The following is a 27354-nucleotide window of genomic DNA, read 5'->3' on the forward strand; positions in this document are numbered from 1 at the left end:
TAGATTCATAGCTTAAGGATTTCTTGCTTTTTTTCAGCGTCCATATATTTCTTGCCACAAAGACAGAGGCCTAAGAAATACTTGAGTGATTTGCTCTCCCTGCTGAAGGGATACAGCCTTGCTAGATCAAAAGCAGAGCTAATATTGTAAGTTATTTAGTGAGTCCAGTTTTGTGTACTGTCCCAGGTGGATTAACACCACATCCACGAGGGGCAGAGTCCCAAATGGAAAGCAGGCACATGCCTAGTTTTCATAGATCCTAAGGGCAGATGGTGCTTTTATTAATACTGTCATAGTTCAGGGGACCTGTTCTCCGTCTTTGGGGTCCCTTAAGGGCTCCCAGCTCCTCAGCTGTCACCTCACAGGTAGAGAGCTGCATCTCTCCACTCTCCTGACCAGATTTTTCCAGTCTGCAGTTCCCTGTCTACATGGATATCCTCAGCAAGCCAGACTGCCTAAAAGAAACTACACATGCTAAAAAGTTTGCCGGAGATCACTCCAACTCCCAACCTCAAGCTCTAGGTGGTGTCAGTCCTTCAAAACCCATAACTGAGTTTCCCCCATGGTTACAAGTTCAGAACCATCTCAGATTCAGAACCAGAACCACCAGGAATAGTTATGATAATGATTGGAGATATACCAATCTCCTAGAACTGGAAGGGACCTTGAAAGGTCATTGAGTCCAGCCCCCTGCCTTCACTAGCAGGACCAATTTTTGCCCCAGATCCCTAATTGGCCCCCTCAAGGACTGAACTCACAACCCTGGGTTTAGCAGGCCAATGCTCAAACCACTGAGCTATCCCTATGCCACCCCTGTCCCCCATCTTTTCTTTATATAGCTTGGGCTTTCGTTTATGGCCTCATGTAACAGGTGATCAGTAGACAATGGTTCGCTCCTCAGGGTATAGTTTCAAAAGATTCTGCGTTAACCAGAGGAAGGGAATTAGTATTCACCTCCCCCTAGATATTCCCTAGGAAAAAGCACATAACACTTTGTTACCACCCCGGCATAAGCCATTCATTTAATTCAATAAGGTCTCAAGGATATGGCAGGAAGTTGCCATATCCTTCACAAATCTCTCTGGTCAGAACTTTAAGCAGATCAGTTGATCTGTTTTGCCAAGTGCAACAATGACTGTTTGTTCAGTGGCAGGTTAGGGAGAACATTTTCTCTTCCAACAGGAGGCCAGTGTCTAATAGGATTGGTCTAGGTACTTTTCAAGACTGGTAAGAACAGCATTCTGCAAAGGCAGCTTCATAGTGCGGTGAGCTAGTGGCACTGGGAACTGGAAGACCCGTCTCTTAGGTTCTTATTCTCAGCTCTGTTACTGACTTGCTAAGCGGCCTTGGGCAAGCCTTTTTACCCTTTCCTGCAGCTCTTCTAGGTTGATAAGGGAAGTATCACTTACCTGTCTCACAGGGGAATTGTGCAGCTTAATATTGGCAAAACATGCCAAGATCCCCTGGTGAAAGGTTCTCCAGCCATGCAATGTTCTGATATCGATGGCTTGTGTCAGATGAGTGGAAAATGTCATCTCTGTGTTGTCTCTAAGACGCAAGTGAGGCTTATGTATTTAAGTCTCCCTCCCCATCCCATCCACAACCAGATACAACTTGTGCAACAGACCACAAGAGACAAATAATGGAAAAAAGTGTATTAAAATAGTCACAAGATTACAATAGAAAACATTAAAATCAGTCAAGAAAAATTAACAGTATGATTTTAGTATCCAAATCAAAAGAATCGGTCCAAGCAAAGCACAAAGCACAGTTGCTATCCCTGGCTCTCCACAGCCTTAACTTTATATAGTGAGGCCACGCAGTATATACCTGGCTCTCGCCCACAATAATTATACACCCATTTTATAGGTGTTTGTCCTGCTTCCTCCACCCCCAAAACCAGGCAGGATACTGGTACGCTATCCTCTTAGTGAGGAGGGGGCTTTCCTCCACTGTTTAGGAAGATACTTTCCAAGTTAGAGGTCTGGAGGCACAAGAACCAAAAGCTCCTGTCTTCCTGCCCAAAGTGTCTCTAATATTACATTTTGCAGCTGCTTTGGAGTTGGGGGGAAAACCAGACTGCACAGCATATTCCCCCCAGAAGGCAGGAAACTTTATTCAACTTAAATTCCAGTTTTAGAAAGTGCAGAAATACCTTAAAAATAAAAGGGGTTGCTTGTGTTTGAGAGGGAGGAGAAGAAAAGCCTTAAAAAAAAAAAAAACACACCACCACACACAATGGAATAAAGTCTGAGCAAAGTAGTTTATGATTTAGGGATCTCCATCACTTAGTCTTGCCTCACATCAGGAGGCTGGATTTGATGACTTCTTGAGGTCCCATCCAGCCCAACATTTCTATGATTCGATGCATTCTGGTGGCCTTTATCATACAATGTGCCAAGACCTAGATGCTGGTATGATGGGAAAATTACTGCAACCCTGGCAATGTAGATACTTCCCCAGATCTTTGACCACAGATTCATTTTCAGGAGGGAAACATACTCCTTTAACCTCCCCTCCCCACCACCATATACATAAGAGAAAAATCCTGGCTTTAAAGGTCCTAGACAGATACAAGAATAATGTAAACACCAAGCAAGGTTTAGAACAGGTTCTGAGGCAATTATATTAGAGATCATATGGTTCTTCACCCTACCACCTCAACAGTCCACTCTCTAGGGAAACGAAGCCTTTAAGTTTCTCTCTAACACACACACACACACGTTACAAGACAGATGGTTACCCAAACAACTCTGGAATATTAAAAGAAAATAAAAACCTACTTCCAGTTTCTCTAATCATAAACTGAAATGTCAGTAGAACTCTACAAAACACAGAGCATTCCAGGTATAGATTGGGCCTTATGCATCAGAGACCACTGCTACTGTGGGAACGCTCTCAATGTAACAGCTCCTCCAAGCACCACCTAAAATCCCCTTGTCCTACCCCCTCAACCCTGGGTCATCTGCCCTGGAAAACTGCAGTCAAACACTGACCTATGCATGGAAAGGGGTGTTGGAGATAAGATGTGAAGAATACAGCTGCCAATTCATTCGCTGGACACCCAAGTTAGCAAGTAGCAACACCAGCCCTCTGGAGGCTGCACCTATATGCTCATTTGCTGGCAGTCAACTAAGGGTTAAAAGTCCTCAATTGTTGAAACAGAATTTTGCTACTTTGCCAGCTTTTCAGTTCTAGCAAGAAGCAGCAGCATGTTTTCTGAGGGGAAGACAAGCAAAACAGAAGTGATACCATCCAAGTCTTGCTCTCAAAAAGGTGCCAGTTCCTGTAGCAGACAGAGCCAAAGCAGCAATCCCAAAGGGTATTTGTTTTTGTCTGCAGTGAGTACAAGGTCAGTTATAGTCAGGAGAACTCTTTCTCCCAACAAGTAGAAAACGTTATGTGGTACTGACTCTAGTTTCTGTGCTATGACATATTACGCCCTGAGCAGTAAAGACAAGATTTATAAAGAATTTGCCATCCCAGATACAATGCAGTTCCCATGGAGCTCACCCCAGCTTGCTATTCAAGAGTTGCCTCCATTGTAACAGCCCTTGGAAAAACACAGCTGTCTTAGGCTTGGCCTACACTTGGAGCACGTCTCCAGTATGGGTACGATAGCGGCACAGCTCCAGTGCCTTAGTGCAGATGCTTCCTACATTGACAGAAGACAAACTGCACCTACACCAGGAGTTAGTTTGGCTTAACTACAGCATTCAGGGCGATGAATTTTTCACACCTCTGATCAATGCAGTTAGGTCAATCTAAATCTGAAGTGCAGACCAGGGCTTAAAAGTTATGTCAGCACAGCTATGTCAGTCAGGGATGCGAAAAACACCCCCCCAACCAACAAAGCTAAACTGACCTAAATGCCCACCCCCTACCCCTGTAGAGACAGCTACATTGACATATTAATGCTTTCATCGTTCAGGGAGGTGGTGTTTCTACACCAGCAGAAAAACCCTTCTATCAGCATAGGCTGTGCCTCCACGATAGGGTCATGCTGTCATAGCTCTGCTGTTGTAGCTATGCTGGTATAGTCTCCATAGTGTAGACAAGCTCTGAATAATTGACTGCAGTACAGAAAAAGGGTGGTGGGGAGGAGAAGAATGCAGCCAATTAATTCAATTTCACAGCTTCCAAAATGGACTAATACAGTGGTTCTCAAACTTTTGTACTGGTGACCCCTTTTATACAGCAAGCCTCCGAGTGTGACCCCCCTCTGTATAAATTAAAAACACATATTTAACATCTCTATAAATGCTGGAGGCAAAGCGGGGTCTGGGATGGAGACTGACAGTTCAAAACCCCCCCTGTAATAACCTTGTGACCCCCTGTGGAGTCTGGATCCCAAGTTTGAGAGCCCCTCTGCTAATACGATCAGACCATAGTCTGGGATTTCACTATAGCTTCATTCAGGGTATGTCTACACTTTATTCATTACAGTGGCACAGCTGCATCTGCACTGCTGTAGCGCTTCAGTGTAAACACTAGGTTCCTCTCATCAGCATAGGTAATCCACCTCCCCAAGAAGTGGTAGCTAAGTCAATGGAAGAACTCTGTCTGCACCAAGGGTTGGGTCAGCATAGCTACATCTCTCGAGGTGTGTGGATTTTTCACACCCTGAGAGACGTAGCTATGTCAAGGTAAATTCCTTTATAATTTTGATGGACAAGATCAACACTTATTTTTAAGCATCTTTTTCAATTTTTATCCATTTAAATTTTCAAAGCTGCCCACAATTATGGGTTTTAAGCGTTTTTTCAGTTTAAACTTTCACAGTTGTGGGAAATTGAGGGAGGAAACAATTTAATGACAGTAGATGCTGAGATTTTAAAAAAAAGTTAAAGCATTATAACCATTAGCACACAAACTGTCAACATCCTATGTCAAAATATACGAAGTATATAGCCTTAAATCAAACTAATAAGTTCTCAAGCAGCATGTTTCTTACTTTGCCTACCTCTAAATTTCAATTATTGATGGAAATATTTATGCGTCAGTTTTGTGTGTATACAGTGAAATCAATGTTTATGGACATTTACCAATAAAAATCTAATCCTTCCAAGCCTAGTCACACAGTATCAACTGCTAGCCCCATCTCCATTTCAGTTTTTACACCTGTTTTACCCTGACAAGGGATTCTACTTATCCCTGAGCTGTGCTACAAGCCTGCCTTCTCCTACTTAGCACTAGGCATTCATCAGATGTAGTCCTACACAGCACAAACTTCAGCAGGGCCAGAGATGGACAAGGGCAGCAAACCTGGAGGAATTTTAAAAGCCCTTTAAATTTTGTATTTCCTTTTAACTGACAAAGACCTGGCTTAGTGGCAGGGAATCAAGAGGAAACTCTGCATGCTCCATTGGCTAAAAGTACAGGTTTAAAACTGATCAGGTCTCTGGTCTGATCTCATTAGCTACAAGGCAATGAGAAACTCCTCTGAACTGAGTAAAACCTGAAGACAGCTCACTCAGTCAGAATCAATCCACTTCTATTAACACAGGTTACTGTTCCTGATAAACAAGCTTCAGAGTTAAGACAGATCAAGGGAAATAAGTTCAAAATAGTTTCAGTCCCATATAGCATCAAGTCTTTCTGGCTACAGCTTTAAGAGATAGAAGCCATCTACTTGAGCCATGGTATGTTGGTTACATTCCCATAAATGCAAAAGACGTCCCTAGTCAGGCTCAGACAAGATCTCAGATCATGATGCCTGCAGTTCACTACACACAAGAGGCAGCTTGTTTCCTTCCAGAAGGACTCAATGAACCTTTGGAAAAAATAAGCAAGTGTTCATAAAGATATAAGGGAAGAACAAAGAGGATCTAAAACCTTGAAATGAATCTCTCCAGTGTGGGTCTAGCTCACATGCCTTCAACTAGACTAAACAGGTCACAGGGGAGATTCCCACAAGAGCAAGCTAGCCATAATGTCAGTGATACAGGTGGGGCTGCATGCTTTCTGCATTATTCAATTTTTCCTGTTCTAGCAGATCACAGGAGATGGGACTTTAAGAGTCAGTAACAGCGGAATCAAGGATGGCCCTGTCCTCTTATAGCAGCAGGCTTGTGATGGTCCCATTCATCACGCTTCTCCCCTTTACTCTAAACTAGCTTCAGGGAAAGACAGTATAGGCAGATTATTGCAAGTAAAGTTTTATCACTTTTCCTCTTCCACAAAGTGCAATGTCATCTCTCTCCAGAAGAGCCCCTGCTTCCTGCTACAAGTGGACAAACAACCCAGCAGGTTTCACTGGAAGAAGGTTGTCCCAGGGAAGGGCACATCAGGATCTAACTGAAGCAAGTTACCCAGATATGAAGCTTCCTAGACGTCCCCTTCGCTCACTTAGGAAAAGTTGGGTTTTATTTTCACTGCACAAACCCCACTGGGCCACAGTCCCTGTGTTCTAAGGGACTGGCTTTAAGCTCTAACAATACATGGGCTCAATACAGGAGTAACTATATGAAATTCTATGGCCTATGATATACAGGAGGTCAGACTACATGAGCTAATAATGGTCCCTTCTGGCCATAAAAATCTATTAATCTATGAGCAATGTCACCATTATATAAATTTAAAGTTCTCATACATTTAAAGGGGTAAAGGGTAGACATTTTAAATGGCTAAAATTTACCGGATCCTTTATAACTTAGCTCTTCCTTCTCCCCCATGCAGATGGGGAGGGTTTTTCTGAGCAAAGAGGTCTAATTGTATAAGTAAGATGAGGTGGCAGTCAATTTGTATGGATGGAGAAGAGGAAATATCCTATAGAAACTACCTTCCTCATATCCATCCCTTCAAAAAAGGAAAACCTCGTTGAAAAACAATCAGGTAAATCTAGAATCCCCTAGCACCTTCCAGTTTCTCCATTAATGATTGAGACAAAAAATACTTTAAAATTGCCATGTTATGTATTTTCACTTTTTCTCCCCTTATCCTAGATACAAAAAAAGAATATTGGCCTTTTATAAGCAGAATTCTTACTGCATCTCAACATGCAACACTGGTCTCACTTCTGTACGATTAAATAGACTATTTACACACAACACACATATATCTCTCTGTATTCACATGCATTGGTCCTAGCCTAGGCATCAAAGGCCACATGTGAGTTCTCTGGGTCACATTTGATTCAAGCCATTCCAGTTTGAATTTTTGTTTTGCTTTGGATACGGTGGGATCTCCTCAGTTCTTCCGAATGTCAGCATAAACCACAGATTCCGACTTGTTAATCTTGTCACTGTGTCGCCCACCGGAGTGATCTAATTGCGCATAAATTACTGGGCCCTGAGGACAGAGAGAAAAAACACAGAATCAGTGCTTTTAAGAATGGGTTGCACTTTCCTCTCCCTGCTGCAGAGCCTCCTGTGAGAATACAGGGACAACAAATGCACAGTCGCTGATAGCTAATGGAACCCCAAAGCAAGTGGACTGAGCTTTCACCTATACAAGAAATCTGGTGTGTCACTTTACTTTTGCAACCCCAGCGTACCATGCTGCACAAGGGCTCATTTTAACTAGACTGGCCAGCGTGTGAAGAATGCAAGGAAGGATCCATGGTTCTGAAATGTATCAGTTTCCTCAACAGACACAGAAAGCTATGAAGAAGACATGTAGCTCAGTTAGATGCAAGCCAGTGTTTAATTTTTTTAAGCACCATACTGTGCTACAGATTGCCATTAAGTGACAGAATTTATTGTATGCACTATAACTGCAGACCTTCAAATCCTCAGTACAACTTCCCTGTTGGAACACTGGGGCATCAGTCCCTCAGGTAGAGTGAATGAGTTCTAGCCTGCAGCCAGAGTGTGATATGATGTAGTCACTATTCACCAGCTAAGTAAGCAACTGGATCAATCTTATGATATAGTGACAAAGACCACTTAGATGCTGCAACTAGTGATGACTCAGTAGTTGGTGCACCTCCCTCAGTACTGACCCAGTGCCTCAGCTTAGTTTTAAAACAGAAGATCTAACCAGAGGGGTCATCAAGGCTCCCTTGCAACTGAGTAGCAATATCAGGCCTGGTGCAGGTCCTCAAATGGTGTTCTGGCCAAAACACCTCATCTCATTCTCTTGGAGTTTTAAATAGATTTAGCATTCTCCATGACCTAACCTGTTCTGCTAAACTACTATCATGTTCAGATAGCTGCACTTCAGTGATCAATGAAGGAATCCTCATATGTAGTTTGTGGTTCACACCAAAGAACTTGACAGATGCTGCCAACCAATTTTGTTTCAGTGCCCCAGAGGGCAGCAATGCACATGAAGCTTCAGAACAGAGGTACCAAATGCTCTGCTGAAACCCATAGGTTCACCACCAATACCTGTTCTCCCTGAAATGCAACCTGCAGGAATATGAAGTGCAGAGTGGGATGGGGATGGGACTGGAGTGCTCCATATCCCGAAAGCAGGTATCAGAGAAGCAGGCAAAAGGGTGGGAAATTGATTTCAGCAAAACGACAACTTCTCAGTTGCAGTGCTAGGGTATTGCACACTCTCAGTGAGTTAGATACAAGCAGAGGCATCATCTCAGAAAATTGAAAGGGGAAGGGAGGGAAGTTGTATCAGCATAAAAACATGATATGTGATTATATTATATCCTACAAAGTTGGGGGAGGGGGCAAAAAGTGGAGCAGACAGATGCATGGAAAGCTGGGGGAGCAAACAAAGGTGTGGGGATGAAACTGCCCCCCTTACCCGATAGTAAACAATGTCCCTGGATACAAGGCTGAGGATGGTGCAGCCACCTGAGAAAAGTGGTCTCAGCACAATCGAGTCTGCACAATCAGAGTGCATCTATGCTACAGAGACTATACCAGCCACGCTACATGACCACAGCTACATAGGCATAACCCTGTCGTGTAGGCAAAGCCTAAACCAATGGAAGAGATTGTTCTGTGTAGGAACACCGCCCGCTTGAATAATGGTAGCTATTCGACAGAAGCAGCGACATAGTTGCATCTACACCAGGGGCAGGTCAGCACAGCTATGTCAGTCGGGGGTGGATTTTTCACATCAACTGACTTAGCTATGTCAACCTCACTTTTAGCACAGACCATGCCTCAATCACACTTACAGTCCTTATGAGAACTAAGAGGAAGTGACTGACTTAGTGATGTAAATTTTTTTCCCCAATGGGGCAAAAAGTGGTTCTAAAACCAAGATATTTCCAGGTCTCTACACCAGCTCATTTCCCTTTTGTCAGTTTGACTGACTCTCTCAGCTTCCCTGATCTCTCTGGATGAAAGTGGCCTTCACATACCCACCATGGTTCCCTCTCTTTCCTGGAAGGACGTGTTTCAAATGTGACTGTGTTGAATCAGATACCCTTACAATTGACTCTCCAATAGAGTAATTAGAAGCAAGGAGAGAGAAAAGTCTGGGCCTCAGAGAGACGTGCTATCAAAGCCAGCTCTTGAAGAGCTGCTGAGCAGAAGCATGCAACAACTACTCCTTCCAAAATACTCTTTATCTCTGTTAAGAGAGGAATTGGAGATTACAAACTACTTCTGGGGAAAATATTTATCAAACTAAGCTAAAGGCTTCTAGGAAAAAGGGGAGGCAAAAGAGGTAACAGCGAAAGGAAGGCTGACGCCCTCCAGAGACACATAGGTACTGGAAAGATATAGCTGCCACATACATATGCATTATTAAACATGAAACAGGGAGGAAGAAGGGGAAGAATTCCAAGGGAGATGGTCTAAAGGTTTTTAAAATAAAAAGCTGTCAATATACTTCAGTTGACTTCATTGGACTGGACAGTAGGCACTGGTAGTTCCTAGCTATTAGCTGTGATGCTATGTCAAGATACTGTCACAACTTACAGTAAGAATGCAGGAATGCCTCCCACAAATTAATGCACCTGTACAGAAAGTGCCAAATGACCTGAGAACTTGTACTTTAAGAGTGAGAAAAAGCTCATTTGCCCCTTAGATACAATTTGGGTATGCGATTGTGAAGCACAGATGGTTACACACCAATATACTGTAAAGATATCTCACCTATTCAGATCACTGCCAACTGTCTGATCAGATCATAAGATACTAACAGACCTTTCCACCATCTGTTGCAATGCAATGAAGTTTGAGAACTCCTGGTCTAAGGGCTTGTCTATACAGGACAATTGACTGGAATAGCTATTGCAGAATAGATTTCCCCATGGACACACTGATTCTGGAATAAACTCATCCACATGGGGAAGCTATTCCAGAATTGCTATTCTGCTTTAAATTCACACTTTACCTTATTCTGGAATAAATCTCCTGTGTACAAAAGCCGGGGCAGGGAGGACACCAAAAATCTAGAACAGCCAACACCTTTCAACCAACATGTTTTGAAATACTTCGCACCTAGCATAGACATCTTTAAAAACACATTGGCATTTTGTTTGCCTAGATTAAGAGGTCTGAGTTAGCTGCTAACCCTTTCTCTAGTTGTACACACAGATTAGTATCTTTTAGCTCCATTTAACCAGTCAAGGTTAACCCTAGAGGCAAGCTTAGGCTGACCACAATTGGAAAACGTTTTCAGATATGTTAAATTCTGTCTACACTAAGTGCTGACACATTTTAAGCTCCACTTAATGAGTTAAGTATTGATTTTAAGAATACCTTTTCTCTAGTCTAGACAACCTTTTCTTGCTTCGTCTCTGTCAAACCATGCTCCTCCCACCACTTTGCTTACCCCAACTTAAACCAATAGCCTCATGCTTCCCGCCTACCTCCTTGCTCAGGGCAGCCCAACATTACTATAAATCTGAAATATTTAATTTTGACTCTAGCTGAAAGGAAAGTTGTATCTTCATTCATCTGTTCTAGGAAGAAGCCAAAAAAAAAAAATCTATTAATGGATAAACTCCATCCAAAGGGAATACAAAGTGATTTTACAAAGTTAAGAAACAGTTCTGAAAATTACAAGTACGCTCCCTTCCCAGATCACTTACAAAGTCCTCCAGCTAACACCATGGCTAAAAGTCAAAGCCACCAGAAATACAGATCTATGAAACCACCTAATTTTCCTTTTCAGAATGTCACCCTGTGGCTTTTCATACATGTAGATTGTAAACTCTATGGGCCAAGGACTTTGCCTTCATTCTGCTCTATGAAGTGCTTAGCAAGTTTGGCACTATTAACATAAAAGATTTCATACAGTATGTTTAGAGTGTTCATAGAGATCACTAATTTCGATTATTAGGTCTCATTTCTTCAATCAGCTCCAGTCAGACATCTAGTTATGCATTACAAGGACCTTGTCTACATTACAGGTTACTTCGGTATAACTTATATCAGTCACGAGTATGACTAATCCACACCCTTGAGCAACATAAGTTACACCAACCTAAGCACCGGTGTAGACAGCATGATGCCGGTGGGAGGGCTTCTCCTGCTGACATAGCTACTGCCTCTTGAGAAGCCAGGAGTTAAGCCAACAGGAGAGCTATCTCCAATTGGCTTAGAGCATCTTCACCAGAAGTGCTGTAGTGGAGATGCAACAAGGAGCCCTGAACATTCTTGCCAACTCACACCCATATTATATATAGTGTCCCTGTTTGAGAGATTTCTAGGCTTTCCATTAGATTTTCCCCATACCTCATGAAGGCACTTTTCATTTTCTGTGGAATGATTGTCTAGGTCAGTATTAGATTCTGCCTTCAATTGTTGAGTGGAACCATGGAGGTTCAAAGCCCCAGGAGGGTGAAATGAACTGTTAGACGTCCACAAGGTTGAATGAACTCACAGGAGCCAAAGGCATCATACTCACAGGCAGACTGTTACTGTTTTGTGTTTCAATTGCATTGACTCACTCGTTCAAACACAGGCATATTTATCACTTAGGCTACATCTACGCTGCACCTGGGAGGCACAACTCTGGAAGACGCATATGCTAGCCCTGCTTGAGCGGACATGCTAAAAAGGCAGTGTGGCTGCAATAGTGTGGGCAGCAGCTCAGGCTAGCTGCAAAAGTACAACCCTGTCCAAGATCCTAGGTATTTAGTCAAGCAGCTACCCCAAGCTGTTGCCCATGCTGCCGTAGGCTTGTTACTATTTTTAAAGCACTAGCTTAAGCAGAGCTAGCACGTATACATCTACCTAAGCTGGGAATTACACCTCCCAGCTACCGTGTAGACACACGGTGTTAGGGTGCATCTGCACTAGGAAAAAGAGGTGTGTTCTTACCTCATGTTAGTTAACATGCGCTAACTGACATGAGGTAAAATGCTACTGAAAATAATGTAGTTTTCACATGTAAGATCTTTATTTCAATCGTGGAGGCATGGATCAGCATTCATGTCACACTCCCTGTCAGTACCTGGCCCAAGCCAGGGAAGCTAACAATCCAACCAGCAGACCAAATTCAGTGATGAATCCTGGTCACGTGTCACCTTGGCATACACTAAGGCAACGATGACCACCTCAATCTGCTAACAGAAGTGAAGGCAGCAAACTGCCTTGTCTTCACTAGGGTTTTACCTCATGTCAGTTTCCACGTTAACTAACAAGTCTTTTTCCCATAGAGAGCACAAGGCCAAAAGGGATATACACCTCATTGTCTGTTCATTAACAGCTAGGTTGAATCCCTGCTTTTTGGAAATGCTAAAGCTAGGAAGTATAGTTCACAAACCTCAACTACAGCTTTACACCCAATCCCATACAGAGCAGATCCCTTTTCCTCCCAGCTGCTTGAGTACATGGAACAACATAGCCAGCTAATTCAGCTCTCCCACCCCACCTTCACCCTCTCCACAGCATGGATCCACCTCTCCCACACCCTGGGAGGTCCCTGCATTGGAGAGTACTGAAATTTACCTGGTGCAATCTGGTGGGCACATGGTTTACCAAACCCTCTGTGTCGGAGGGTGACTTCCGTGGAGCCTGCTTAACCGGCGACATCAAGCTCTCAGAGGTACTGCAGCTGACGCGGTGGCAGAGCAGAATTTGCAGGACAACATTCAAGAGACAAACAAAAAACAGGAACAAAAAACAAAAGCGAGTGATGGCAGGATGAAGTGACAGGCTATGCCAAAGTAAAAGTGATCACAATGGGTACTGAGACCAGTTCACACGTTCTCCCTGCCTACCCAGTCACTCGTACACTTGTCCTCATACATATCACAGCTATTCTCCTCTACATAGTAAAGCCAGATTAAACCATAAGAACCTGGGATTTTGCTTTCTTTTCCTATGTATGACACATCAGAGAACATCCAGATGTGAATACAAACTACTTTCTAACTGTGCATAGGCTAACTAACCCCCTCCTCAGTCCACATCAGTGAGGACTTCACCATTACTACATCTAACAAAAGTGGCAGGAACCACCAGCTCTTCCATGCTACATAGGTGGCTGCCATACGTCTCCTGGCTAATTCTTTTGTATTTGACTTGCCTGGGATTCCAGACTAATTTAACCTCTTGTTCTCTGGATCCCAGTTCCTTTAGTGGCAATCATAGTAGTCACAGGTGACAGACTGGCTGGGTCATAATTGCAGCCCCTTATACTTCTAACAGGACAGATCAAATACATTTCACTCAGCAACTCTGGGAACAGTTTTGGGGAGGAGGCTGACGGCTCTAAAGTTAGTTCAGTTAGATTTGCTTTTCTACATGCTCCTTTCAATCTCCATAGAAGAGACTCGGGAGAGAAAGTAGAAGGAAACATTCACATATCTGGGATGGACCTGGGATTAAGGAGACCAAAATGAGCTATGGTCCTTTAAAATTTCATTAGGCAACCCCTGGTCCCAGCAGCAGTCTATATCTCTGAACACTGGCCTCGCCGTTCTCTTACCCAAGCATACACTACAGAAACATGCCACCTTTTCCTATACACAAAACAAATATAGGAACTCCCTTTAACACCACTTTTTTGCCCACTAATTAACCCCTCTCCCCCCCATAATGCCCCACCCCTTACACATGCAGCAAATACAAACACGTGAATAATGACAATGACATTGAGCAGAATGCAACTCCTCACAGGCCAACCTTTTTGTTATCCAAAGGGTTAATCAAACCTTTAGAGAGCCAGCATCTCAGACACATGACAGTAAAAAAGGGAATACTAGAAAAAGGGACCTGGAGACCCAGCAGTGAGGAGCTTCTACTCTGGCTGAAATTGACTGAGCAGCCCTTTAAACAGCTAAAATGGGTTATAGAAGATTTCTGGGGCTGACCATGTATTCCTCCTACAAGTCTGTATTGTACCTAAAGGTCACAATGGAATTTTAAGAAGCTTGTGCACCTAGAGTTCATGGTGATGGGTACTTTAGAAATCCATCATTATTGTCACAAAGAAGAATAGGCACTGGAAATTTAGAAGTTTTATTCCCACAGGGAAGAACTCTGAATGGACTATGTTCTAGTCCATTGATGAGTTCACTACTAGCAGAGACTGAGGTATGCTGATTGGGATAAGTAGCATTCCCACCCCAATTAGACAGAAGACAATGAATTCCAAGCTCCCAATGAAATGTGCCATCCCCTTGCCAACAGTCTGTAACAGGACAATCCAGCACAAGTCACAATGGAGTTATGTTAGCACAGAGCTAGCTGGTTAGTCAGCAAGGGAAGAGGAAATGTGTACACATACACACAGGTATTAACAGCAACCACCAATGTGATTAGTTACCATGGTGTCTAGTGGGACTGGAAGAGGAGACCCAGCCCTGTTACATTCCCAATCTGGCGTCTATATCAGGATCTCTGAAAGGAGATGAAGATAAGCAGGATCCGATCCCAGCACATCAAGGCACAAAGGAAAAAAAACCAAAGTCAGAGTAAGAATGGAGGTTTTGGCATTGCCATGCAGGGGTTCTCAACACCACCCAAATGCCCCCTCCCCACTTTAGCTCAAGACAGAACCATTATCCCAATCTGTGTATTACACTGCCATATATTGGGTTAGTTTCACTTAAAAATTAGTCCACGAACCTTTGGTAGTGATATTAACAGCAATCACAGTATATATGTGGCCCTCTCCTTAACCAACACATGCAGGGCTGGTATGGTCAGTGAAAGCAGTATTAAAGTTTAAAGATGACTTTGCTGGAAGGCGACCTATAATAGTTAAATCTATTAGAATTTACAGTGCACGAATATTACTGACCCAACCCTAGCACCCGCACTGGCATCCTTTACCTGGAAAACACTAGAGTGGAACAACCCGAAGCAAGGCATTTGACTCCTGATATAAGCACCTTTGATGCGTGTCAGTGCATGCTTCCTTTAGTTATGGGGAAAAACACAAACCAAAAGAAAGCCAGGCTTTCCACACTGAACTCTGAGCACACACAGCTGACTTCACTCAGTCTTACCATTGGACTCTAATGAACCCATTTTCTCCAAGGTCTCCAGCTTGGAACAGGGTGGGGTGGGGATGAGCTCTTTAGACACTGTCACCATTCAAATTAATTGCACCTCTGATCCCGATGGTCTCTTTGAGGTCATGCAACTTAGGCAACAGGTACAGGTCTGAGACCTTTCTCAGAGCAGAATCCCAGGAGTCTCTCACTACAGACTGGAGTCACTGGCTGCAGACTCCTACAAGTCACTGTGATCACCTCAGTAGATCTGACTTCTGTTCAGCACCTAATGTTCTGTTCTCTCAGGGGCAGTGTTAGGGTTATCCAGTGACCAGCCAGCTTTCAGAAAGCAACTTACTATCTATTTAGAACAAAAGTATTTGAGAGAAAACATCTTAAAACAACTTGTATACATACCTAACTTAGTAGGTCCTCCTGCAGGACCTGTTTGTTGGCCACAGTCTCATGCCAGTCAGTTCCCAGACAGGGCCTCTCACCATAGGTCAGAGCTGTTATTTTATACAGTTTCAAGTTCTTTGTCTGCTGAGGCCTATGTGCAGTTGTTTGGGGTGTAAACCCATCAGCATGAACACTGTATGCCCCAAACAAGTTGGCTGTGTGACCTCCTCCCTCTGGAGACTCAGCCACAGAGATAACTCATAAGGCTGACATGCAGACAACCTTTCCAGGACCGCACTGGGCCTCTTCAGACAGACTAGGCAATTCCAGAAACATGAGCCAGTTTGTTACTGCTTTTCACCATTCACCCAGGGGTGCCTCTGAGGTGGCCTCCCATCCAGTAGAGCTGGACCTCTCTCTAGGCCTGATCCCCAGTTTGAGCTCTCTGCATCTCTGTTAAGCTAATGAATATGCAGACAGCCTGGGTTTGACAGGAAACTTATTTTCCAGCTGCGGTCCCCATACCTGCTCTCCTAATTTGGGTTGCAACCTCAGCATAGTTCATAGCCCCTTTTCAAGGCTCTGGAACTTCTTCCTATACACTTTAAGTGTCAGTTTAAACTTCAGCAGTAACATGCTTACATTGCTCATAGTTTCTATAGTCCTCTCTGGCCATATGGATGAAAGCTTTAAGGTCTTCCTTGTCAGTAGTGAAGCCAGACACTACCACATCCTCACACCCACCCTGTTCAATTCATAACTCATTTCAAAAGCATTTAAAAATACACCTGTTCCTAAAGCAAGGTAAGACTTTAGAGTCTATGCCTTCAGAGGAACCAGATGTACAGGATCTGTCTCCACCTCCTGGAACAAGCGATGCTTAGCACTTTCTCTCCAATTCAAGCTCCAGCTGGCTCTCCTTTTCTCCTTCTTGCTGCTGCTTTTCCCTTTCTCCTTGCTTACACTGGTGCTGTCTCTTTGTACTGGTGCTGCTGTTCCTGGTCCCCAGGTTTCTGGGTTTCCAAGCGCAGCCTGCATCTCGCAAGCTGCAGTTTTCTCTCTTCAAATTGCAAGTTGTTCCACATCAACCGCTCAAGTAGCGAATTCAGTCCGGATGAAGCACAGTTGCTGCCTGGGATCCTCCTCTTCTCTACTTCTTGCTAGGAAGCAGTCTCCCAGGTCTCCCTCGACCTCTGCCATCTCTCCCTGAGATCTGGGTGCACTTGCGGCCTTAAATATCATTTCTGGGCCTCGGAGTATGGCAGTTCAATCAGCTGTGCCTTTGTCAGCTCTTGAGTTTAGCTGCCTCTGCATAATTCCACCAGTTGATTTTTCCTAGTTGCTCATAACTCATCTTTCCTGGCTTTGTCTCTTTCCCTGAAGGACTGACTTTTCTTGGTGCTTCTTTCTACAATATTTGTTTTCACTGCTGTTGGTACTGTTAGAAATTTATCACTGTCATAGATCCCACACCTGCTACCACCACGTCACAGTTCCAGAGGTAACTGGACCTCTGACCCCATTAGTCTCCTTGAGGTTCTCCCCGTCGGTTTCAACTTTGAGCCTCCTGCGCTCACCTTCCTTGGGGTGGAATCCTGTGATTCTCTCCCTCTAGACTGGGGTCTTTGGTTGCAGACCCCTGAAATTCACTATGATTGCCTCAGTAAGTCTGACTTCAGAACCTGCAGTTCTCTTCTCTCAGGAACAGCAACAGGGTTATCAAGTGACCCAGCTTTCATAAAGCAAAGTACTATTTACTCAGAGCAAAAGCATTTCAGAGAAAACATAATAAAAAGCTTATACACAAGCCTAGCTTACCAGGTGGTCATCCACCTTCCACATGGAGAACCTGGCTGGTCTAATACACTTCAGGTCCTCCCACAGGATCTGTTTCTGCGTTGGTCATAGACTCATGCCTATCAGTTCTCATAATGGTATCTCTCTCCCCAGGTCAGGATCTATTATTTTATACAGTTTCCAGGACATGACTTAAAGGCTTTTGAACCAGTTCAAACCAGCCTGAGCATTTTTCCCCAGTGGATAAAATTTAGACTTGCAACCGGCATTGTTTCAGTATTGGGAATTTTCATTAATTGCTCTCCTGGTGTCCTTAATTCTTGCAGGTATTCTGCATCTTAGCCTTGTACTGCTAGCAATACCACCACCAACAAAAAGAGTAGGTCAAAACTCAATTTTAATTTCTCTGAAAAACTAGACATTTTGACATTTGTTTTCTTTAGAAATCAAATTAAAACAGTTTCAAAAAGTTTCCTGAGAAACAGAACTTCTAAAGTATCAGAGGGGTAGCCGTGTTAGTCTGGATCTGTGAAAGCAGCAGAGAATCCTGTGGCACCTTATAGACTAACAGAGGTTTTGGAGCGTGAGCTTTCGTGGGTGAATACCCACTTCGTCAGACGCAGGCGCAGACGCAGACGCAGACGCCTGCGTCTGACGAAGTGGGTATTCACCCACGAAAGCTCACGCTCCAAAACCTCTGTTAGTCTATAAGGTGCCACAGGATTCTCTGCTGCTTTCACAGAACTTCTAAAGAATGTTTTGGATACTGTGCTTCATTTAATAAGTTCCTAATTTTTATATCCTTACATTTCGTGTTAGTAGTACTATATAATATGCACTATTGACATGTCATAGTAACAGACTAAAAATAGAATATTTCAATTATTTTATTTTTAAAAATCACTTAGGGCAGATGTTATTTAGTACGGACTGAAACAAATCAAAGTGTCTCGTGTTTGCATTGTAATGAAACCACTTGCAGGTCGATTTGTCCTTTAAAGCAGAGGTTCTCAAACTTCATTGCAATCACGACCCCCTTCTAACAAAAATTACTACATAACCCCAGGAGCAGGGATCAACGCCTGAGCATGCCCGAGCCCCACCCCTTGGGTGAGGAGCCAAAGCCCAAGCCTCATCGCCCTGAGCGGGGTGGACTAAAGCCGAAGCCCAAGGGCTTCGGTCCCAGGCAGGGGGCCTGTAACCTGAGCCCCGATGCTCAGGACTTGAAGCCCTCAGGCTTCAGCCCCAGGTAACGGGGTTTGGGCCCCAGCAAGTCTAAGCCAGCCCTGGCAACCGCATTAAAATGGGGTCACGACCCACTTTGGGGTCCCAATCCACAGTTTGAGAACCACTGCTTTAAAGTATATTACAAAGAAAGATACCAATAATAATGCATAAGCCTGGAGAGCACTGGTAGGAATGACAGTTCCCCAACTATCAGACTACTGCTCCTCTTGGTACTACATTCCTTTGGGGAGGTCATGATGGCCAGCTGAAGACAGGAGTTGGCTGAAATGACTCCTGCCTCATCTCAACCACTTGTGGTCCTTTCACTCTTCCCTCACTCCCCCGCCCCCCCAACACTGGTAAAAAGGGTGTGATCTCTTACCCAGAGTAATGCTTTTTAGAGTTCTTCTTTCTGACGACACACACGATAACCGCAATGAGGAGCAAGACAACTAGAGTCACACCGATGGCTATCGCTACCACCATGCCAGTGGGAAACGCAGGCAGATTGTCTGGGGGTGGAAAAAAGAGTCAACACTTTGCTTCATTTTCTAGTTAGTAAAAATGTGAGCCACAAAAAGCCTCCTTTCTCCCTTAGATCCTTTCAGAGCAGGAGGAAGTCACATAGATTCAAGGGTGAACACATGCAGCACAAACGGAAAAGCTAGGTGAGGACAAGCAGAATTCCCTCTGTTCTGAGCATGCATTCTGAGTACTTTACATAAGAACAGAAGTTTCCATAAACCAAGGATAGAGCCTGCATTTTAACCATTCAGAAGTCAAGGAGTGCAGAAGTTAAATGTACAACAAGAACCTTGACTCATGTTACACATTACTTTGTTCTCAGTACATCTGTGCAAATCCCATTGAGGTCAGTTGGAAAAAGTAAGCACATTTGAGGGAAGAAATGGGCATAAGTAACATACTGAGATCTACTGATAAAGAATACGTAGCTCTTGTTTCGCACTTAAATATCATGCATACTGCACAACTGTAATCCAAGAGGATACGTGTGAGCAAAGAAAGACTACTTCTAGAGTCCTTGCTAGTGCTTCCTCAACCTTAATACATCACTCCAGATATCTGTAATGTTTCCTTTTCAGGTTATCAAAGAGTGACAGTATTACTTTGCTCAAATTGTCTCCAGCACACACCTTTTGAGTGAGGCCAAGTGAACAGCCAGAAGAGTTAAAAAATCAACATGAGCACAAAGATAGTTTATAATAGAAGTCTGAGTTAACAACTATACCATTGCTGTTCGGAAAAGCCATCATACAGAATTGCAAGGTTTTCCACACCCTTCACTTGTTTCAAGGTCTCCAATCAAGGCTATAAAAGTTTGAACAAGACAGTCCAGGGTTGTATCTACTTTATATAGGCTGCAGCACTGCAGCCTGCCCCAGGTACAGTTGAACTAGTTAGGTTTCAAGGGTGCAGAGCACCTGCATTAGGCATTTGTTTCAGCCTACTCATGATGTACTATGCCCACATAAGGCATTCCCACAGCAAGCACTGGAGGGTATAGGTCACTGTACCCTACAATACTGCAAGTGCCCAGTTCGTCTCCCTGTGCAAGTGCACTAAGTTTATGGAATATTCACACATTTTGTTTTGCCCCCTGCATGAGCTGCCCATTCAACGTAAGGGCTAAGGACTATGTCATCACTCTAGTGGATGTCATGATGAGGCAGCTGCTTCATCTATACTTATTATAATGGGCACCCTACTTTTGGGGGGTAGGGATCTGTGCAGAAACCAGTGATGAGCAGATTTTTATTCTTCCCATCTTTTAGTTTTAACTTTGGGTTCTTTTGTCTGTTTTGCAGCTGAACTACTTCCCCTCCGTTTCCTTTTAGGAACTAGAAATGAACAGGAGCCATGTGCCCCGGTCTGAAGGCAGGATATCCCCTCTAGGTCATTCCATGTGATCCACTGAGATCATTCCCCACTTAAGGAAGAGGAGCCCCAGGGGATGCATCACTTCTCACAGGCAGAAGGGGAGAGATGCTTGAGTACTATGCAGAGATAAGTGGATTTACTGTGGTGTATATGGGAGCCAACAGTCACCTTGTTTTTGTTTTCACATCTGAGAGTGGGATATGCTGCTAAGTAGCACCCCGATAGCCCTAGCATCCCCCAGTAAAGCACACAGATGCAGCGAGACGTGCCTCTGTATGTCTGCTAACCCACCACTGATTGTCTTGTGTAATTCAGGAAAATCCCAAAGAATCATGTTTTAAAATATTAAAAGTTATTTCTCATTATACTTGTGTGCTTTGTGAGAATGGTATCAAAACACATTAATGATTAAAAACAATCAATATTGATATCAAGCTTGTCACAATTCTCTGGATTTTGGTTCCTTAGGGTAAAGGCTGGAGCACTATTTCAAGATTTATAGGTTTCATTAGCCAGAACAGAATTTTTAAGAATAGGATACAGAAAGCAAGATGCTAGATGATCGTTTTTACAAGATCTAAAAGAATTAAATTTTACCATGAATGTTAAAATCTATCAAATGCATCAGACACTTATGACAGTCTTTTACAAGTAAGCTACCCTAGTTCTACCATATTTGGGTCATGTGGCTTGGGTACTAACACAGGACTATGAATCCTTATCAAGTTGTCAATTAATAACTGGTTGAATTGCAACATTGGTGGAATTGCCTATAACTCAACCCTAATTTAAAAACACACTTTACTAACTAAACCGTAACTTCATAAAGCAAAGTTGTCAAGTTAATTCAAATGTTACCTTTCCTAATGATACTCCTAGCTAAGATGCAATTCACTCCCAAATATGCAGGTAACAATTAAAAACTATTCCTAATTCATCTGAAATTTACCAGTATTGTAGACTTTTAGGTCACAATAGCCAAGTTTTCAAACAAAGGTAAAATTCTTTCACTGACAAGGCAAAGAGTTTCTCCCTCCTAACTGAGAGCTTGAAACCAAAAGATGTGTCACTTCCAGATTGCTGCTACTAAGGGTATATCTGTGCCAAGGGCAAACCTTGCTGTGACCAGTTTCTTGTTACAGAGTGAGGCTAAATATATGCAGTAAGTTCTTTAAACCTTAGCTCTTAGTTACTTATTTAGTATTATTTCTAAACGACTATGGTTAAACTTGTAACTAAAATAAAATGTATAATACATACCTGTAATTCACTTGCAGAACTGACTCAGCTACATACTGTATGCAGTGTTGTAGCTGTATTGGTCTCAAGAGGTTAGAAAGACAAGGTAGATGGTCCAGTAAAAAAATATTACCTCAACTTCTTTTGGTGGGAGGGGGAGAAGAGGGCAGCGGGGGTCCTGAGGAAGAGCTCTGTATAGCTCAAAACTTGTCTCTCTCATCAGCAGAAGTTGATCAAAAAGCTTTTGAGCTACACAGAGCTCTTCCTCAGGACCTCTCTGTCCCCAAAAGAAGTTGATCCAATAAAAGCTATTACTTCACCCACTTTGTCTCTCAGATACATGCTTTGAGAAGTACTTAACTTGGTTATATTAAGTTATCCCATGGCAAAATATGCATAAAAAAACCCTATTTATCACTTGAAACCAATACAAAGGTATCAACATTTGCATGAACTGATTTCTTAAGATAGAAGAACACTCAGGTAGTTAATTTCAACGATGGTGTTCTGACAACTGTATCTGGTTCTTTTCCCAGATTTCATTGTTTCCCTAGGACTTTAAAGGGACAGTTAATATGGTATGTGCCTTAGGACAAGATAAGGTATTGGGGGAGAGGAGGACCCTTCAGTAGGCAGTTGGTGGACTGCCAGATACTTCAGCTTCAAGGATCAAATAACCAGACACAAAAAAGGCCTCTTAGCCTGTTACCAATGGGATGTCTAACCCGTTCCCGGTAAACCCGTTTGTGAGCCAATCAGAAAGTTACCTCCTGCTTCTGACAAACATCTGCAGTGTTCCATTTGGAATACAAGTGTCTTATGTCACCTTCTAACCATCCAGTGAGAAAAGGTGTCCCTTGAACTCCTGCAATAATTTATTGCTGCTTTGTTCATGGAAAATTGTATGATCTTTGAAGTGCCCAAAAATGGTGTGCACAGTTTACAAACTTTTTTTGGAGTGATATCTGTTTTAGCCCATCCCAGGTTAGCCTTTGCTCATAATTTTGGCATCAGAAGATACTTCCCATGGGTCTCCCCTGGGTAAACTGATCACTTAGGTACTGAGCCCAACCATCCTTGCATGTAGCTGCTCGTCTCCCAAAGCTGGTTTCTCTAGTTGGAAGTTGTGGGGCCTCTCTGCCAACATCCATTCTGAAGTTCAAAGAAATATCCAAGCAGTTCTGCAAATGTCCACTTTCTTGCTCATTATGAAGTGGGATAAACTGGGCCGGTGCAACCATTTAGGCGGACTAGGCAGTTGCCTAGGGCGCCAAGATTTGGGGGCGCCAAAAAGCAGCACCCCCCAATTTTTTTTTAAATGGTTGAGCAGCCACTGCTGCTGGGACAGAGAGGGAGTCTGAGCTGCTGGCAGCAGCCGGCAGCCCAGGGCGCCCCCGTGGGTCAGGGTGCCGCCGCGGCAGCCCAGAGGTTCGGGCTGCCCATGGTGCGCTGATCCAGGGGAATCCCTGGGCTGCCGGCAGAGGCTCAGAATCCCTCTCCCTCCTAGAGCAGGGGCTCCAGCCTATGCCATTTTTCTCATTGCTGGCGGGGGCGCTGGGCTGGGCAGAGCTGAACAGCTCTGCTTAGGGCATGTGGCAGTGAGCCCTGTGAGGGTGGTGCGACACCAGGGCTTCTGGAGAAGAAAGCGGGGGCTGCCCCCGGCTCAGCCTCCATGTCAGCCCCAGCGAGGGGCATGGAGAAGAAAGACCTCAGTGGTGGTCTAGTGGAGCGGAGGAAGAAAGAGGACCCCGATGCTCATGCATTGGGCAACGTAAGCAAGTGCTTCCCCACAGCTTGCCTCAGGTGCCTGTTGTCCTGCCCCTTGGTCCTTGGCTGGTCCCTGCTCCTGCTCCCCTTGTGCCTGGATGGCTGGAGGGAACAGCACTGCAGAGCTGAGCTGCCCCAGTGCCCCCAGGCACCCCCCTGACCCCTCCCCCCCACAGCCCTGACCCCAGCTCCGAGCCCAGTCCCCTCGATGGAAACCCCGTCACCTCATCCCCCCACAGCCCTGACCCCCAGCTCCGAGCTGGAAAACCCCTGACCCCCATCCTCCCCACAGCCCTGACCCCCAGCTGACAGATAGTGTCCCTAACACAGTTATGCTCTTCGCATCCTCTTGACTCTCCCAGTTTCTGTGGCCAGTGTGAGCGAAGCTTCCCGAAGTTCAAGTTGATAAAACATACATGTGAACATCAATGTTGCAAAAAAAGACTTGTTGGGCTATCTACTTGTCATAGGGGTATGGCTACACTTGGTAATGTGCAGTGCTGGAGTTACAGCTGTGTTTGTACAGCTGTGTAGGGACAGCGCTGCAGTGTGGCCACATGACAGCTACCAGCGCTGCAGTGGGCCACATTTGCAGCGCTGTTGGGAGTGGTGCATTGTGGCCAGCTATCCCACAGAGCACCTTGTCCATTTTGGCGCTGTGGGATAGCTGCCACAATGCACCACTCCAACAGCTGGGAAGGTGCGGGTCATTCTGCTTCCTGTCCCAATGCCCCGTGGTGCATCACTACGCATCCCAGCAGTTTGGTGCCATTGTGAGTCTGCTGCGCGATTTCTGTTAGAAATGGAGCCTGAGCTGCTGAGGACTTGTGCTGATGAACGTCACCAGCACATCACGTTTGGCAGTTGAGCTATCCTTCAGCTCCAAAGTGACAGTGAGGAGTCTGACGATGATATAGATTTCCTGATGCACGTGACACTAATTGCTTGTGGCAGTACGGACATGCTCAGCACTGTGGAAGCCGCCTTGGGCTCGAGAAACAAGCACTGAGTGGTGGGATCACAGTCCTGCAAGTCTGGGATGACGAGCAGTGGCTGCAGAACTTTCGGATGAGAAAGCCACTTTCATGGGCTGAGCTCGCCCACCCTGCGGCGCAAGGACACAAGATTGAGAGCTGCCCTGTCGTGGAGAAGCAGGTGGCTATTGCAGTCTGGAAGATGGCAACTCCAGACAGCTACCGTGATCGGTCACGAACCAGTTTGGAGTGGGAAAGTCGACCGTGTGGAATCAGTTGATGCAAGTTCGCAGGGCCATTAATCGCATCCTGCTAAGAAGGACGTGACTCGGGAACGTGCAGGACACGTGGATGGCTTTGCACAAATGGGTTTCCCTAACTGTGGAGGGCAATAGATGGGACGCATATTCCTATTCTAGCACACACCCCACCTGGCATCTGAGTACATAATCGAAGGGGTATTTCTCTATGTTCTCCAGGCGCTTGTGGATCACCGTGGCAATTTCACTGACATTTACACAGGCTGCTGGAAAGGTGCATGATGCACGCATCTTTCGAACAGTGGCCTGTTCAGGAAGATGCAGGCTGGGACTTTTTTCTCAGACCGGAAGATCACAGTAGGGACGTCGAAATGCCATTGTGATCCTTGGAGAACTCCGCTACCCGTTAATGCCTTGGCTCATAAAACCGTATACAGGGAAGCTTGACAGAAGCAAGGAACGGTTCAACTACAGGCTGAGCCGGTGCTGAATGACTGTGGAGTGTGCTTTTGGCCGTTTAAAAGGGCACTGGAGATGTCTTTATGGGAAGCAAGACTTGGGGAAAGCAGCATCCCAGCGGTTATATCCGCGTGCTGTACCCTCCATAATATTTGTGAAGGGAAGGGTGAAACATTCAGTGATGAATGGACCTCTGAGGTTCAATGCCTGGAAGCTGAATTTGCACAGCCAGAGAGCAGGGCTACTAGAGAGGCCCAGCACAGAGCTTCCAGGATTAGGGATGCCTTAAGGGAGCAATCTGAGGCTGAAAGCCAACAGTGATGTTTGGTGCCTTGCACAGGAGTGAAGTGCAGTGGTTACAATGATTTGCAGTGCCTGTTTTTTCCCTTGGGGTACAGTATGTTTCACTTTCTGCAATAATAAAAACTGTTTCAAAAGCCAAGAAATCCTTTATTAAAAATACAGTACATAAAAGGGCAGGGGGGTAGGGTGCTGAACTGTACAGTCAGAGGTTTGAATATGTCCTGCCTGGAGTGCTGTGCAATGCCTGCTGCAATTCAGGATTAATAACCCCCATCACCATGCAGCATGAGTGCATAGGGTAAGGGTCACAGTTCTCAGGGCTGGCAGGTGAACGTACAGGTGTTGGGGGCAGTTGGTGGTGGTAAGAACCAGGATGCTGGAGAAGGGGGTTCTGAGCGAACAGTGGGGCACAAGGGAGAGAGCTTTGGGATGGGGGGAGAGGGGGTTAGCACAGTAGTGATGTGCCTGCATGGCTACCAGTGACTGCATATAGTCCGTTTGGCGCACCAGGAGGCTTATCAGCTGCTTTGTGCTTTTCTTGGTAGCCAATTCCTTTCTCCTGCTTTGTGTTTCCTCCACTGATGCATTTTCTCTCTCCAGTCCTGCAGCCTCTTATTCTCTCTGGCATACTGATTCATAACTGCTTTCACCAAATCTTCTTTGCTTTTCCTTGGTTTTCTCCTCAAGTTCTGTAGTCTTTCATCAGTCCATGATAGGGCCGGAGGATTCAAGGACACTTAGAAAAACAGGAATAGAAACATTTATTACAGAGGCTGCATTATTTATAATCACAGTGAAGGAGTTTGTAGACTATCTGTAGCATCATTTACACATAGCAAACATAGCACAGAGAGGCCACAGCAGCAAAGACATGGTGAGTAATGGGAAATGAGTGATTAATGAATCTATATTTCTGCTGCGACTCACCTGGGACGGGGAGCTGCTTGAGTCAGGGCTCACTGGGGTTTCTGGGGAAAAGCAGAAAGCAGCTGGGGGGAAAGTGCACTGAACAGTATCCCTACATTTTCCACAGGATTTTATCCTGCCGGATATATCGCTGCTCCGGGTCACCTGGGAAGAGCGGGAGGGTCTTCTACAGCAACGCGCATTCTGCCCTGGCCCCTGTGCAGCAAAGGTCCCCACACCTCTCACGGCACAGTGGCACGGACGCATTAGCCTGACTGGGACAAGGACCACAGTGGCTCTCCCTATAAACTTGCGCAAGCACATTGCCCACACTCTGGCAGAAACTTTTGAAGAGATTACAGAGGCCGATTACCGCGACATGATAGACCAAATCAATGGGCTATTCCACATCTCGGCATGCATGCAGGCAGCCATAACCCCCGCCCCCTCCTCTCCCAAAACATTTCCCTCCTTAAAATAAAAGCTGCTTACCGGTAACACACTCCTCTGCTTCTTCTTCGCCAACAAGTTCCAGCTGCTGCGACTGGCTACCTTCCTCCTGGCTTCAGAAGAGCTCCTGGCTGCATGCCTCCTGGGACTCCGGGGTGTCTCCCACCACCTCAGTAGCCTCACTCTCTGTTTCCTCTACACCCTCCCGCTCCTCTCCCAGCTCTGAACTGTCCATCATGGTCCTCGGATTGGCAGTGGGGTCACACCCAAGTATCGCATCCAGCTCGTTGTAAAAACGGCAGGTAGTGGGGGCAGCACCTGAGCGGCGGTTTCCCTCACAGGCTTTGGAATAGGCACTCCGCAGCTC

At 44.9% G+C, this 27354-nt stretch overlaps 1 protein-coding gene across 10 annotated transcripts in view; it reads right to left on the reverse strand.

Moving 5' to 3' along the window:
• Window positions 1–1640: 1640 nt before the first annotated feature.
• Window positions 1641–27354, reverse strand: part of MPZL1 (myelin protein zero like 1) — a 78952-nt gene continuing 53238 nt past the window's right edge. For 7 of the 10 annotated variants that reach the window (XM_032777428.2, XM_032777423.2, XM_075072867.1 and 4 more), the window contains 3 exons: window positions 19113–19242; window positions 12813–12918; window positions 1641–7290 (listed from right to left, as the gene is read on the reverse strand). In XM_032777428.2, coding sequence (XP_032633319.1) covers window positions 7189–7290; window positions 12813–12918; window positions 19113–19242 — 338 coding nt within the window. In that variant the 3' untranslated portion in view covers window positions 1641–7188. Of the gene's footprint in view, window positions 7291–12812; window positions 12919–14634; window positions 14709–15649; window positions 15669–19112; window positions 19243–27354 lie in introns of those variants that run through there. The other 3 variants (XM_032777426.2, XM_075072876.1, XM_032777427.2) reach the window with 3 other exon arrangements.

Source organism: Chelonoidis abingdonii, chromosome 1 (assembly GCF_003597395.2).
Source record: "Chelonoidis abingdonii isolate Lonesome George chromosome 1, CheloAbing_2.0, whole genome shotgun sequence".
Lineage (NCBI taxonomy): Eukaryota > Metazoa > Chordata > Testudines > Testudinidae > Chelonoidis > Chelonoidis abingdonii.